Source organism: Mandrillus leucophaeus, unplaced genomic scaffold (genome assembly GCF_000951045.1).
Source record: "Mandrillus leucophaeus isolate KB7577 unplaced genomic scaffold, Mleu.le_1.0 Scaffold570, whole genome shotgun sequence".
NCBI lineage: Eukaryota > Metazoa > Chordata > Mammalia > Primates > Cercopithecidae > Mandrillus > Mandrillus leucophaeus.
Genome location: NW_012106142.1, coordinates 455950 through 469828, shown reverse-complemented (window position 1 = coordinate 469828; position 13879 = coordinate 455950). Strand labels below are relative to the sequence as shown.

At 39.0% G+C, this 13879-nt stretch overlaps 1 protein-coding gene across 1 annotated transcript in view; it reads right to left on the bottom strand.

Moving 5' to 3' along the window:
- Window positions 1-13879, bottom strand: part of THEGL (theg spermatid protein-like) — an 85060-nt gene that overhangs the window by 44286 nt on the left and 26895 nt on the right. The window contains exons 2-3 of the mRNA XM_011998458.1: window positions 11552-11585; window positions 7121-7186 (exon numbers count right to left, since the gene is read on the bottom strand). Coding sequence (XP_011853848.1) covers window positions 7121-7186; window positions 11552-11585 — 100 coding nt within the window. The remainder of the gene's footprint in view (window positions 1-7120; window positions 7187-11551; window positions 11586-13879) is intronic.

The following is a 13879-nucleotide window of genomic DNA, read 5'->3' as shown; positions in this document are numbered from 1 at the left end:
TATAAGAAAAATCACATAGTGGTTCGATGAATGAATGAATGGTGAAAACTGGGGACCCACCTGATGGTGACATGCAGCACATATTAGAGAGGAAAGAATAACCACAGGCAGAATAAAAAGCAAATGCGGATGTTTAGACCTCAAGTGAAGAGGGCCACAGGAGGGAGATCTACATGGGGAAGACAGTAACTAGGCTCCCAAAGAGAGAAGTAGTGGGCAGGCTGGGTGCAGTGACTCACACCTGTAATCCCAGGACTTTGGGAGGCCAAGGCGGGCAGATCACGTGAGGTCAGGAGTTTGAGACCAGCTTGGCCAACATGGTGAAACCTCTTCTCTACTAAAAATACAAAAATTAGCCAGGCATGGTGGCACATGCCTATAATCCCAGCTACTTGGGAGGCTGAAGCAGGAGAATCCCTTGAACCCAGGAGGTGGAGGCTGCAGTGAGCCAAGATCACGCCACTCCACTCAAGCCTGGGTGACAGAGCGAGACTCCATCTCAAAAAAAAGAAAGAAGTAGTGGGTAGAGGTGAGAGAACCACGTAATAGAAGACAAAGAGGGGAAGAGTTTGAAAGAAGGATGCATAAAATATATCAAACCAAGTATATTTTGATAAACAATAAAATATATCAAAAAGCATCAAATATAACTTAGATATCATAAAAGGATGAGCTCTGAAAAGAATCAAAAGACAATAGGATTTGGCCAGGCCATTATCAGTGGTAATAACAGAGTGAAAAACATGTCTTTGGATAGGAGTAAATATAACAGCTCAGATGGAGAGAGGCTAGAAGAGTCAGGGATTAGGAAGCTGAGGTGATGTGTATATATATACTGGGTTTGCACCCAGTTTCAAATTCAGAGCAAAAATTACCTTAGAAACAACAATGAAATTAAGTGCATAAAATATGGTCCAAATGATGCCCTCCAAGAACTGAACCCTCATGAGATTATAGCTGCTTAAAAATTTTGGCCACAAGTAAATATATAAACTTACTGTATGCCCACAATATATTTAAAAAAAAAATAAAACAAAAATTTTGGCCACAAGAACTCGAAAACAGAGTATGAACAAAAGGCATTGAGGATAATATACAAAGCAGGATATTTGGCTTAAAGTAAGTTAGAAGGAAAAGACCAGTGGGATGAGAAAGAGCAGAGACTCCACAGTCAAGAAAAATTTGGTGGCTGGGCATGGTGGCTCATGCCTGTAATCCCAACACTTTGGGAGGCCGAGGCAGGTGGATTGCCTGAGGTCAGGAGTTCGAGACCAGCCTGGCCAATGTTGTGAAACCCTGTCTCTACAAAAGTACAAAAATTAGCTGGGCATGATGGTGGATGCCTGTAATCCCAGCTACTCAGGAGGCTGAGGCGGAAGAATCACTTGAAACTAGGAGGTGGAGGTTGCAGTGAGCCAAAAACGCGCTACTGCACTCCAACCTGGGCAACGAGAGGAAACTCCATCTCAAAAAGAAAAAAAAAGAGAAAAATTTGGAGGTAAACTTCATCAGGAAGCGGGGAGGCTAACCAACAGGCTAAAGTAGTGTATTATATACAGATAATGTACCACTGTACTGCCAGCATTTTAGAAATTACCTGTTTAGCAGTTACATGGCTAGTAATATCAAGAAAATAAAAATGTAATCTTCTATGGTCCATATCTAGGACTTGACCACAGAGTATAGGATCTTTATCCATACCACACCTGTCTGATGTATCCATGAAACAGAACCAAGTCTGACACCATCACAATTACCCACAGAATTCTAGAATAATGGAACTAGAAGGATTCTGGGGGGTTCAGTGTTCAATCACCCCATTCTGCACAGCTAAAACTCTAGTCTGTTTCAGATTTCCAGATTTAGAAAACACAAAACAGCTCTCATCAGTCCATTTCCAGAGTTGTACTGTTCTGAAATTCTTATAATCTCTCCCATCATAACAAATACTTATTTAGCTTTTATCTCTTTAAAATGCTTTATGGACTTTTTGAATTTAGAAATCAGTCTTCAAACTTTCTTTGCCAGTCTAGTCTTGCCAACCACAAATTCTTGTAATGTTTCCTCATAGGATCCATCTTTCTTTTAATAATTTTCTTCATTGGCCTTTGAGACTGTCTCTTTCTTGGTTCTCTTCTAGCAGCTTCCTCTGTTTCTTTTTTGTTTGTTTGTTTCTGGTTTTTTTTTTTTTTTTTTGAGACAGTTTCCCTCTGTCACCTCTGTCACCTGTGCTGGAGTGCAGTTGCATGATCTCAGCTCACTGCAACCTTAGCCTCCCAGGCTTAAGCGATTCTGCTTCAGCCTCTCAAATAGCTGAGACTACAGGTACGTGCCACCATGCCCGGCTAATTTTTCTATTTTTATTAGAGACAGGGTTTCATCACGTTGGCCAGGCTGGTCTCAAACTTCTGACCTCAAGTGATCCACCCACCTTGGCCTCTCAAAGTGCTGGAATTACAGGCATGAGCCACCACGCCCGGCCTCTCTCTGTTTCTTTAGGTAGCATTTCTTTCACAACTCAAACAATGGCACGTGCTCCAGGCTTCCAATCTCTTCAATATTACTTTTATTATTATTATTATTATTATTATTATTATTATTATTTAGAGATGGAGTCTCTCAGTCACCCAGGCTGGATTGCAGTGGTGCAATCTCGGCTCACTGCAACTGCCACCTCCCAGGTTCAAGCAATTCTCCTGCCGCAACCTATCTCAAGTAGCTGGAATTACAGGTGTGTGCCACCACGCCTGGCTAATTTTTGTATTTTTAGTAGAAATGGGGTTTCGCCATGTTAGCCAGGCTTTCTCAAACTCTTGACCTCAAGTGATCCACCCATCCCAGCCTCCCAAAGTGCTGGGATTACAGATGTGAGCCACTGCGCCCATCCTCAATATTATTTTATTATTACTAAACGCAATTCCCGAATAAGTCTCTCCAGTTACTCTCAAGTAGTCTCCTGAATGCTAAATCCATATTTCCAGATACTTATTGAATGTCTAAAAATCATCTGCATGATCTAATGTATCTTCCTCCCAAACCTATCTCCCTCTTGTATTTTCTCTCGCAGTTATAATAGTATTCTCTACCTTATTTCTAAAGACACAAAACTAGAAATCACATTTTACTCCTTCCTCAGACTTCTACAATTCATTTGTCACTAGGTCCTGTCCATCTATGTTTTGACTCTAACCTTTGTCTCAACCTTTAAGGCCAATGTTTTAGGATAGGCTATCATTATTTCTCTCCTGCATTACTTCAATAGCCCCAAATTATCTTCTTGCCTCTGGTATTCCATGCCATCAAAGGAACTGTGCCTTTCTAAAATAGACAGGATGATATAATGGAAAGAAATGGGCTTTGTGGACAACGGATGTAGATTCAAATCCAAGTGAATTGGGTAACTTACTTAACTTTTCTAAACTTTACTCCCTAATCAAATAAAGTCTCCAATTTTTCTGTTGGTTTCAAACAGGGTGGGCTGAGTGTTCCAAGATTTTGACAGTTCTAGTAATATTCATTAACGTATCTCTTATCAGTGTATACCTCTACTCAATATATATGTGTGTGTTCCTATCCATGAGTAAGAGGGAATTTAATGCCTACTATATTTTTAGTTTTAAGCCTCTTAAAACTTAGTCTTCAGAGTATAGCAAAGTTGCAAGATGCAGCATTAATATACAAAAGTCTACTGATTTTTTAATATGCTAACAAGGAACAATTGGAATTTGAAATAAAAAACAGAATGCTATTTACATTAGCATTGCGAAAAAAATGGAATACATAAGCATAATTCTAACAAAATACATATAAGATCTACTGAGGAAAGCTACAAAACTCTGATGAAAGAATCAAAAAAGAGTTATAAATATTGATAGGTATTCAATATTCACGGATAGGAAGAATCAATATTAAGATATCAATTATTCCCAACTTAGTTTATACATTCAATGCAATTCCAGTAAAAATCCCAGCAAGTTACTTCATGGATATTGACAAACTGATTCTATAGTTTATATAGAAAGACAAAAGACTGGCCGGGCGCGGTGGCTCAAGCCTGTAATCCCAGCACTTTGGGAGGCCAAGACGGGCGGATCACGAGGTCAGGAGATCGAGACCATCGTGGCTTACACAGTGAAACCCCGTCTCTACTTAAGAAAAAAATACAAAAAAACTAGCCAGACGAGGTGGTGGGCGCCTGTAGTCCCAGCTACTCGGGAGGTTGAGGCAGGAGAATGGCGTGAACCCGGGAGGCGGAGCTTGCAGTTAGCTGAGATCCGGCCATTGCACTCCAGCCTGGGTGACACAGCAAGACTCCGTCTCAAAAAAAAAAAAAAAGAAAGACAAAAGACCCAGAATAGTCAACATAATATTCAAGAACAAAGTCAGAGGACTAACACTATCTTACTTCAAGACTTATAAAGCTACAGTAATCAAGGCAGTGTGGTATTGGTGAAAGAAGAGACAGATGAGTGGGATAAAATACAGATCCTGTAAGTAGATCCACACAAATATAGCTAAAGGACTGAAGGCAATCCAATCAAGAAAGGATAGTCTCAGCCAGGTGCGGTGGCTCACACCTGTAATCCCAGCACTCTGGGAGGCTGAGGTGGGCAGATCACCTGAGGTCGGGAGTTCGAGACCAGCCCTAACCAACATGGAGAAACCCCATCTCTACTAAAAATACAAAATTAGCCAGGCATGGTGGTGCCTGCCTGTAATCCCAGCTACTCGGGAGGCTGAGGCAGGAGAATCGTTTGAACCCGGGAGGCGGAGGTTGCAGTGAGCCGAGATTGCACCACTGCACTCCAGCCTGAACAACAAGAGTGAAATTCCATCTCCAAAAAAAAAGGAAATGATAGTCTTTTCAACAAATGGTGCTGGAACAACTGGACATCTACAAGCAAAAATAAATAATCTAGACACAGACCTTGCACCTTTCATAAACATTAACTCAAAATGTGTCTAGATGTAAACATAAAATACAAAAATATAAAACTTTCAGGAGTTTTATAGAAAAACACACAGGAGAAAATCCAGGCAACTTTGGGTTTAGCAATGAGTTTAGAAACAACACCAAAAGCATGACTCACAAAAGAAAAAACAAGTAAGTTGAACTTCATAAAAATTAAAATTTCTATTTTGTGAAACGCACCACTAAGAGAATGAAAAGCTGAACCATAGACTGAGAGACAATATTTGCAAAACTAATATCTGATAAAGGATTGGCATCCAAAACTTACAAAGAACACCTAAAACTCAACAATAACACATAGCAAAAATGGGCAGATATGAACAAATACCTTACACAAATAAGCAGATATGCTCAACATCAGTTCATTAGAGAATTGCAAATTAAAACAATGAGATACCACTACACACCTATTAGAATGGCTAAAATCCAAACACTGACAACACCAAATGCTGACAGAGATGTGGGGCAACAGGAATTCTCCTTCACTGCTTGTGAAAATGCAAAATGGTACAGTCATCTTACAAGAGCTTAGCAGTTTCTTACAGAGTTAAATGTACTCTTACCATATTACTCAGCAATTTACCCAAATTACTAAAAACTTATATGTACCAAAAACCTTGCACATGAATGTTTATAGCAGCTTTATTCATAATTGCCAAATTATGAAGCAACCATGTTGCCCTTAAATAGATGAATGGATATACCTATATCCATGGTATATATGGATATGATACACCTATACAACTAAATAGTACCACATCAATAGAATATAATCTTAAAAAGAAATGAGCTATCAAGCCAAAAAAAAATGGAGGAATCTTAAATGCATATTACTAAGTAAAAGAAGCCAATCTGAACGATTTCATACTGTACACTTCCAACTATATGACTTTCTAGAAAAGACAAAACTATAGAGACAGTAAATAGATTAGCAGTGGCCAAGGGTTTGGAAAGGGAGGAAAGATGAAAAGAAACGAATAGTTGGAACACAGGTAAGTTTTAGGGCTGTGAAACTATCCTGTATGATACTATAATGGTGGATACATTATGCATTTATCAAACCCATAAAGCCGCACAACACAAAAAGTGAACCTTAATGTAAACCACAGACTTTAATCAGTAGCAATGTATCAATATTGGCTCATCAATTTTAACAATTGTACCAAAATAATGCAAGATGTTAGTAGTAGGGAAAACTAGGGGGAACGGTGGTAAACATGGGAACTCTGTACTTTCTGCTCAATTTTTCTGTAAACCCAAAACTGCTCTAAAAATTAAAGTCTATTAATTTTGTTTAAAAAGCAATAGGATAGGCATGGTGGCTCATGTCTGTAATCCCAACACTTTGGGAGGCCAAGGTGGGAGGATCACTTGAGCACAGGAGTTTGAGGCCAGCCTGGGAAACATAGGGAGACCCCTGTCTCCACAAAAAAATTTAAAAATTAGCTGGGCACATGTGGTCCCAGATACTCAGGAGGCTGAGGTGGAGGAATCACTTGAGCCTGGGAGGTCAAGGCTGCAGTGAGCCATGATTGCACCACTGCGCTCCAGCCTGAGCAACACAGTGAGACCCTGCCTCAAAAAAAAAGCAGTAGGAGATCCAAAAAATATTCAAGCTTGACTCAGGAGCCAAAGAAGAAAAAGAAGAGTCCCTTGGCCAAGCATGAAAGGACTGAGGGTCTAGCTTGCTGGAGACCCAGAGGACAGGTGTGCTCTAATAAGAGGTTTAGCGGTATCAAGATTAGTGATAGCAGCTTTAGAGATACAGGCAGCAAAGCTGGACTTGGAAAATGCACAAAAAGTTTCAAAGCGGTGTGGAGTCACACCCTTGAGCAGTAGTTCTCAAGTCTGTCTGCCTATAGAATCATCTGGGGAGCTTTTAACTCCCAAAGTTTATGGCACACCCCATATCGACTAAATCAGGATTTTTGGGGAAAGCACTCAGCCATTACTAAAGCTCCCCAGGTGATACCAATGTACAGCCAAATTTAAGAACCACTGACCAAGGGTTAGTTTTTTACATGCTGACTACAATGAGGTGATAATATTGGTTCAGAGGATCTGTAGAGGTGGATGGATAAATAATACTTACCTATTTGATGTAATGAACACAATCATCACAAACAAGACCATATAATATTGCCTTACCTGTCTGGAGTTCCCCATTGCTTTTTAGGCTTTGAAAGGTTTGGGGTTCTCTTCCTAGAAGAAAAACTAACAAATATCAGCTGATTAATTCAAAGAGAATGCTTAAGAAATATGGTTACATTAGATGACTCCAACTCAAACAAATCCCATATGAGGGGGAAAAAAAGAAGAACTAAAACCAATGCTGTATTTGATGTGATTTGAAGAGTACTGAAAGGCTCAAAGTACCCAAACATTCTTTGGACCCAACATTCTCACTTCTAGAATTACTAATATAACACATAATAAAATTAAGACAATAAATTATGCAACCAAACAATGAACATATTGTCTCCAGAAGACCCGAGGTAAAATGCACACTTTTTAACAGGAAAAACCTCAATCAGCCTATTAAGGTCATTTGTAGATGGCTTTGTAGCACTGGATTCTGAAGAGATTGTACAGACAAATTTCAGACAGAATATCTGGCTTTGGAAAAACTATGAAATAGGCAAAATACACTTTTGGTACCACTCAACCCCCTCTGTGCCTCACTCTGCTCCCTTGAACCTTCCCTCATTTTTCTTAATCCACTTGTAGCAGAGAGAGTTTGTGCCCTCCAAGCGTCTATGTGTTCCCCTACGTTTCCCAGCCTCCTTTGCAGTGTTTGGAGTGACATAACTGTCATGTCTAATTTCAGCAAGAGTACTGGGTATCACATATGGGCTAGTGTGTCTCTTCCACTTTTCTCTTTCCCTGTTGCAGGGACCTAGAAGTCACATATCCTAGATAGCAGAGCTACAAGGTTGAGAAGGGCCAATCAATTCACACTAGACTCTGGCAGGAGGGAGAAATAAACTTTTATTGTGTTAAGCCATTGAGAGTTCTGTATCTTGTTTGTTAATGTAGCATTGTCTATTCTATGCAGACTAATACACCACCTATGTTGTGGGGACTCATATTACAACTGTGTAATGGCCTTGGTTGGAGTCTGAAGGGCCCAATATATAACAACTCTTTTGGTCTACCATTTTTAGAAACCAACTGAAAAATAGGCACAGGAGTCAGACAAATAGAATAAAAATACTATCTGTTATTGACAAAACCATATTGAAATGAGTAGTTTGGATCCCTGACACCCCCAAATTGAAATGACATCCCAAAGTTGCAGGCCTCCTCCTGTAGGGGCTAAACTTGCTATGTGATAGAAAGTAGATCACAAAGATCCTTGTACAGATTGATGCACCATCTTACAGATCACTGTGGACAGGCAGGCCCCAAAGAAAAAGGGTCCCAGAAGGGACCAATGCTCTCTCCCAAACCTATCAAACAGATGTCACTCCTACTCCATGGAAAGTCTAACTAAAGAATGAGGCAAGAGGCCAGGAGAATTCCTCAACGGAAATGCTTCAATGTATAATGAGGGAGGTGATAAGGAAAAGCATCCCTATAACACTTGACTGAGCTCTTTAATAGGCTCCAAACTCTTTTAGAATAAGCCCTAGCCCTGGTGTCAGGTAGGATTCAGTCACTGACACAGCACATACAAGGCATTATGTGAAGAAATGGCCTTCCTAATTAAGTGGTGACTGATGCACCGTGGGAGGAGGCAGCAGGGGAGAGTGGGCTCAATAGTCAGCAGCTCCCAAGGGTGCACACTTGTATAACCTCTCAGCATTTTTTTGGTTGGTTTGTTTGTTTTGTTAGAGATAGGGTCTATGTTACCCAGGCTGGAGTGCAATGGCATGATCACAGCTCCCTGCAGCCTTGGACTACTACCCAAACTCAGCCTCCTGAGTAGCTGGGACTACAGACATCATACCGGGCTAATTAGGCACAGCATATTTGCATAAAAGCAAACTTTTTGAAGGATACAGGGGTAGATAATGCAGATAGAAATGGCACAATTTCCTCACATGACTCCAAATTAACAGAGCAGAGAGAAACAAGAAGCAGTAAGAAATAACAATAATGAAATACTTTTTTGGAACCACACTCCTCACAGCCTTTTTAAGTATAAAACTTTACGAGACACAAACTATCCAGTCACAGGAAAGCTTGTTCACTCAGCATACATTATTTATTTTAAGTACTGTGGTATTTTGAGTGGATACTTGGTACTATTCAGTAGATGTTAATTCTGCCTGCTCTACTCCTCAGCCACCTGACAACCTTGGGAAAGTGACTTAATTTTGCTGACTTTCATTTTCTCTCAGTAAAATCTAGTTGATATATCTGTCCTATCTACTTTTCAGAATTCTTGTGAGAAAACCTATTTTTTAACTGAAAACCATTAAACAAAAATAAGGTAGTAGAATTTGCTGCCTGAATAAGGAAGGGGGGAAAAAACTGGAAAGCATGGTAAATACAGCCAGGTGTGGTGGTTCACGCCTATAATGCCAGCACTTCACAAAGCTGAGTTAGAAGGATCACCTGAGGTCAGGAAATTGGGACCAGCCTGGGCAACAAAGTGAGATCTATCTCCACAATAAAATTTTAAAACTAAATGTTAAAACATAAAATACAAAATAAGTCTAAATAATAACCATACATGTAAATGAGCTAAACAATAACAATAAATATGAATGGTTTTGACCCACTTCTTTAAAAAGTGGATGAAAATAATATCTGGTATTATTTACTTTTCACCTACATGAACCACTGATATGAACCCTTAGTGTTTCTCCCTAATGATTTTATAGGATGAATATCTCTTATCCAAAATGCTTGGGACTAGAAGTATTTGGAATTTTGGATATTTTCAGATTTTGAAATATCTGTATATACATAATGAGGTATCTTGGGGATGAGACCCAAGTCTAAACACAACATTCATTTATGTTTTACATACATCTTACACACATGCCTGAAGGTAATTATATATATAATATTTTAAATAATTTTGTGTGTGAAACAAAGTTTGTGGTAAGTACTTATGTGTGAAATTTTCCACTTGTGGTGTCATGTCCATGCTCAAAAAGTTTCAGATTTTGGAGCATTTGGGATTTTAGATTTTCAGATTAGGGATGCTAAACTGTATTCTGTCTCCTCTTCTAACTGTATCTTAGCCTAACAAAGGGTAAGCATCGGTTTTCAGGAGGCATTTATTGTTGTGCATTATATGCACATATACACATATACATTTTTCTTTTCTTTTTTTCATAAAGGGCACTTTCTTGAAAAGTCATTAGCTACCGTATTTGAATTAGAGGCAAGGAAGATTGGGATACATTGAACTGGAACTTCACAAAATGTGTGATTCGATATTGTCAATGCAGAATCCCAAATCGCTTAAAAGTTCAGATCTACTAAGTAATGAATCAAGTACCTAGCAAACAAGTGAAAAACTCAGAGAATAAAAGTGTTCTCCAAACAGGCACGGTGGCTCACCCCTGTAATCCCAGCACTTTGGGAGGCCGAGGTGGGCGGATCACAAGGTCAGGAGATCGAGACCATCCTGGCCAACATAGTGAAACCCCATCTCTACTAAAAATACAAAAATTAGCCAGGTGTCGTGGTGCATGCCCGTAATCCCAGCTACTCAGGAGGCTGAGGCAGGAGAATCATTTGAACCAGGGAGTCGGAGGTTGCAGTGGGCCGAGATCGTGCCACTGCACTCCAGCCTGGCAACAGAGCGAGACTGTCTCAAAAAAAAAAAAAAAAAAAAGAAAAGAAAAAGGAAGTGTTCTCCCACATCTCAATCTTCTGTCCCACTGTTTAATAAGTCTAAATAATAGCCATACATATAAATGAGCTAATCAGTAACAATAAATATGAATGGTTTTTACCCATTTCTTTAAAAAGTGGATAAAAATAAAATCTAGTATTATTTACTTTTCACCTATATGAACCCTTCGTATTTCTCCCTAATGATTCTATAGGATGAATATCTCTTATCCAAGATGCTTGGGACCAGAAGTGTAACTTCTTAGTAATTCTGTCTTCCTTCATTCCTCTTCCCATAGGAACTGTGATTAGAAAAGGGCCTTATGGGCCAGGCGTGGTGGCTCACACCTGTAATCACAACACTTTGGGAGGCTGAGGCAGATGGATCACGAGGTCAGGAGTTTGAGACCAGCCTGACCAACATGGTGAAACCCCATCTCTACTAAAAATACAAAAATTAGCTGGGCGTGATGGTGCATGCCTGTAATCCCAGCTACTCAGGAGGCTGAGGAAGGAGAATCACTTGAATCCAGGAGGCAGAGGTTGCAGTGAGCCGAGATGACGCCACTGTACTCCAGTCTGGGGAACAGAGTGAAACTCTGTCTCAAAAAAAAAAAAAGAAAGAAAGAAAGAAAGAAAAGAAAAGGGCCTTATGACAAAGAGAAAGCCTAGGAATGTCCTTTTTGAAAACCCCAAGGTAGACCCACGTCAAATGAATCTGCCCCATCCAGATTGGCTGGCCTATTAGTTTAGGTCTGTGAAAATAGTACTATAACTACATCTTACCATTTCCTTACAAAGTCACAGGAAACAGGATTTGCTAAAAGAAAACAAAAGTAAAAGCAAAAATTAGATTCAACAGGAATCAAAAATATGATCAAGATAGCATCACAAATTAAAAGAGAAAGGAGTTAGAAAAAGAAATATTTGAGGAAATGGCCAACTGACATATATCATATTATGTACCAAAATAAACCACAGGTAAATCAAGGAGTTAAATATTTTAAAAACTGAATTAGAGGAAATAAGAGAATATTTACTTGATCCCTGGATTTTAATCTTCTAGAGTTAAAGGTGGCAAAACATATAAAGGACAATATAAATAGATTAAAATACTTAAAATTTCTGTGTCAACAATTAAAACTTAAAGATGATAGAAAACTTTGGAGGAATATTTGGCAATAAATACGATAAAGGGTTAATAGTCTTAACATTTGAAGAGTAAAAATGTACAGATTATAAGAAAACACTAAGGTAAGTGTCAAAATTAAATAGACAAAGGATGAGAACAGAATTATGAAGATATATAAAGGGCTAATAAACGTTAAGTAAATGTTCATCAGCACTACAGGAAAGGAAAAAAAAAAAAAGAAAGAGAATGCTCAAACTTGCTTGTAATCAAAACAATGCAAAAAATTAGATTTTTCTTTAAACTAGCAAATTGGCAAAAATTTTTTGCAAAGTATAAAGATATTAGCAGGGATGAAATGAGTCCTCTTGTGCACTGCTGGTAAAAGTCTAAATTAGTATATTTTATGAAAAATAATTTGATAGTGTAAGTCAGTAATGTTTACATGCCTTAGTCCAATTCTATTTATAGAAATGGACCCTAAAGAAATAATTCCAAGTGTGGGCAAAGATTTATGCAGAAAAATCTTCATTGTGGTATCTTTAACAGTGGCAAATTAGGTAATCCTGAAATGTCCAAAACAGAAGAAATGGTTAAGCTAATGAAAAATCTTGTTTAGAAGCTGTTTTGTTTTTTATTTTAATGTGGAAAAATGTAGGTGATCCCATAGGCTTTATAATGAAGGATTACTCCAGAGTCTTGTCTTAGGAGTTTTTAATCCCATCTAAGAGTCTAGAATGTTTTTGGTAAAGAAAAGTGGGTGTGCTACAGCATCAGACAGACATGGCTCAAACCTCAGTTTTGTTGCTTACTCCACTGTACAATCTTGGGTAATTTCTCAGGGATTTAGTTCCCTCTTCTCAGATAGGAGGATTAATAGGTCTGTGTAAAGATTAGTGATAAACAGCCGGGCACAGTGGCTCAGGCCTGTTATCCCAGCACTTTGGGAGGCCGAGGCAGGCAGATCACCTGAGGTCAGGAGCTCGAGATCAGCCTAGCCAACATGGTGAAATCCCATCTCTACTGAAAATACAAAAATTAGTCGCTCATAGTGGTGCACACCTGTAATCCCAGCTACTCGGGAGGCTGAGGCAGGAGAATCGCTTGAACCTGGGAGGCAGATGTTGCAGTGAGCCGAGATCATGCCACTGCACTCCAGCCTGGGCGACAAGAGCGAAACAACTCCATCTCAAAAAAAAAAACAGGATTAGTGATAAACAAAACAAGATTAGTGTATATATGTATATCACTTACATATATATGTAAAGAATCTTGCATATAGTAGATGAATGGTAGTTACAATTATTGGTTACAACTTCAGTGTATCAATGGCTTAAATAGAGCACTGTAGGAAACACAATTAACTATTCAGCCAACTTGTGATTTGGCTCCCATAGGCAAGCATGGTGCCAGTATGGACAGAACACAAATGAGGAAGGTCTCTCTTCTCAAAAAGTTTACGCTCCAGTGGGAGGCAGGCTATGAATTTCAACAAAAACAGTTAATGGAACTTTTAAATTCAGATATTTTCTGTTGTTCCAGACCTAAGGGAAAAGGGAGAGTAGTCCACAAAAATGCCCCTCGTGGCCAGCCGTGCTGTCACCCATGAAAGTTGCAGCACTTATTCTATAGGCTTTTTATGTATTACCAACCTTGCCTTTCAGCTTTATGACCTGACACAGGTTGAAGTCAGTAAAAAACTGAATCAGTCCTAAAAGACCATCTATAAGTACTGATAATGTGAATGAATAACTTGCTATTGTTCTTTTGTGCTATAATTTCTCCCATAGGTAAAGCTTTAACTCTATTTTAGAAAACACAGTTTTGATGTTATCTCATTAATTGGCAGGATGAAATAGCTCTCAGGTGGCTGTTGTTAGCTAATGTCCCAAGCAAAGCAGTGTTACAGTGGTTTCCAAATTTGTCCGCAAATTTGGAGATCTCTTACAAACTACAAGTCCCAGGCCACATCTCAGACCAATTTA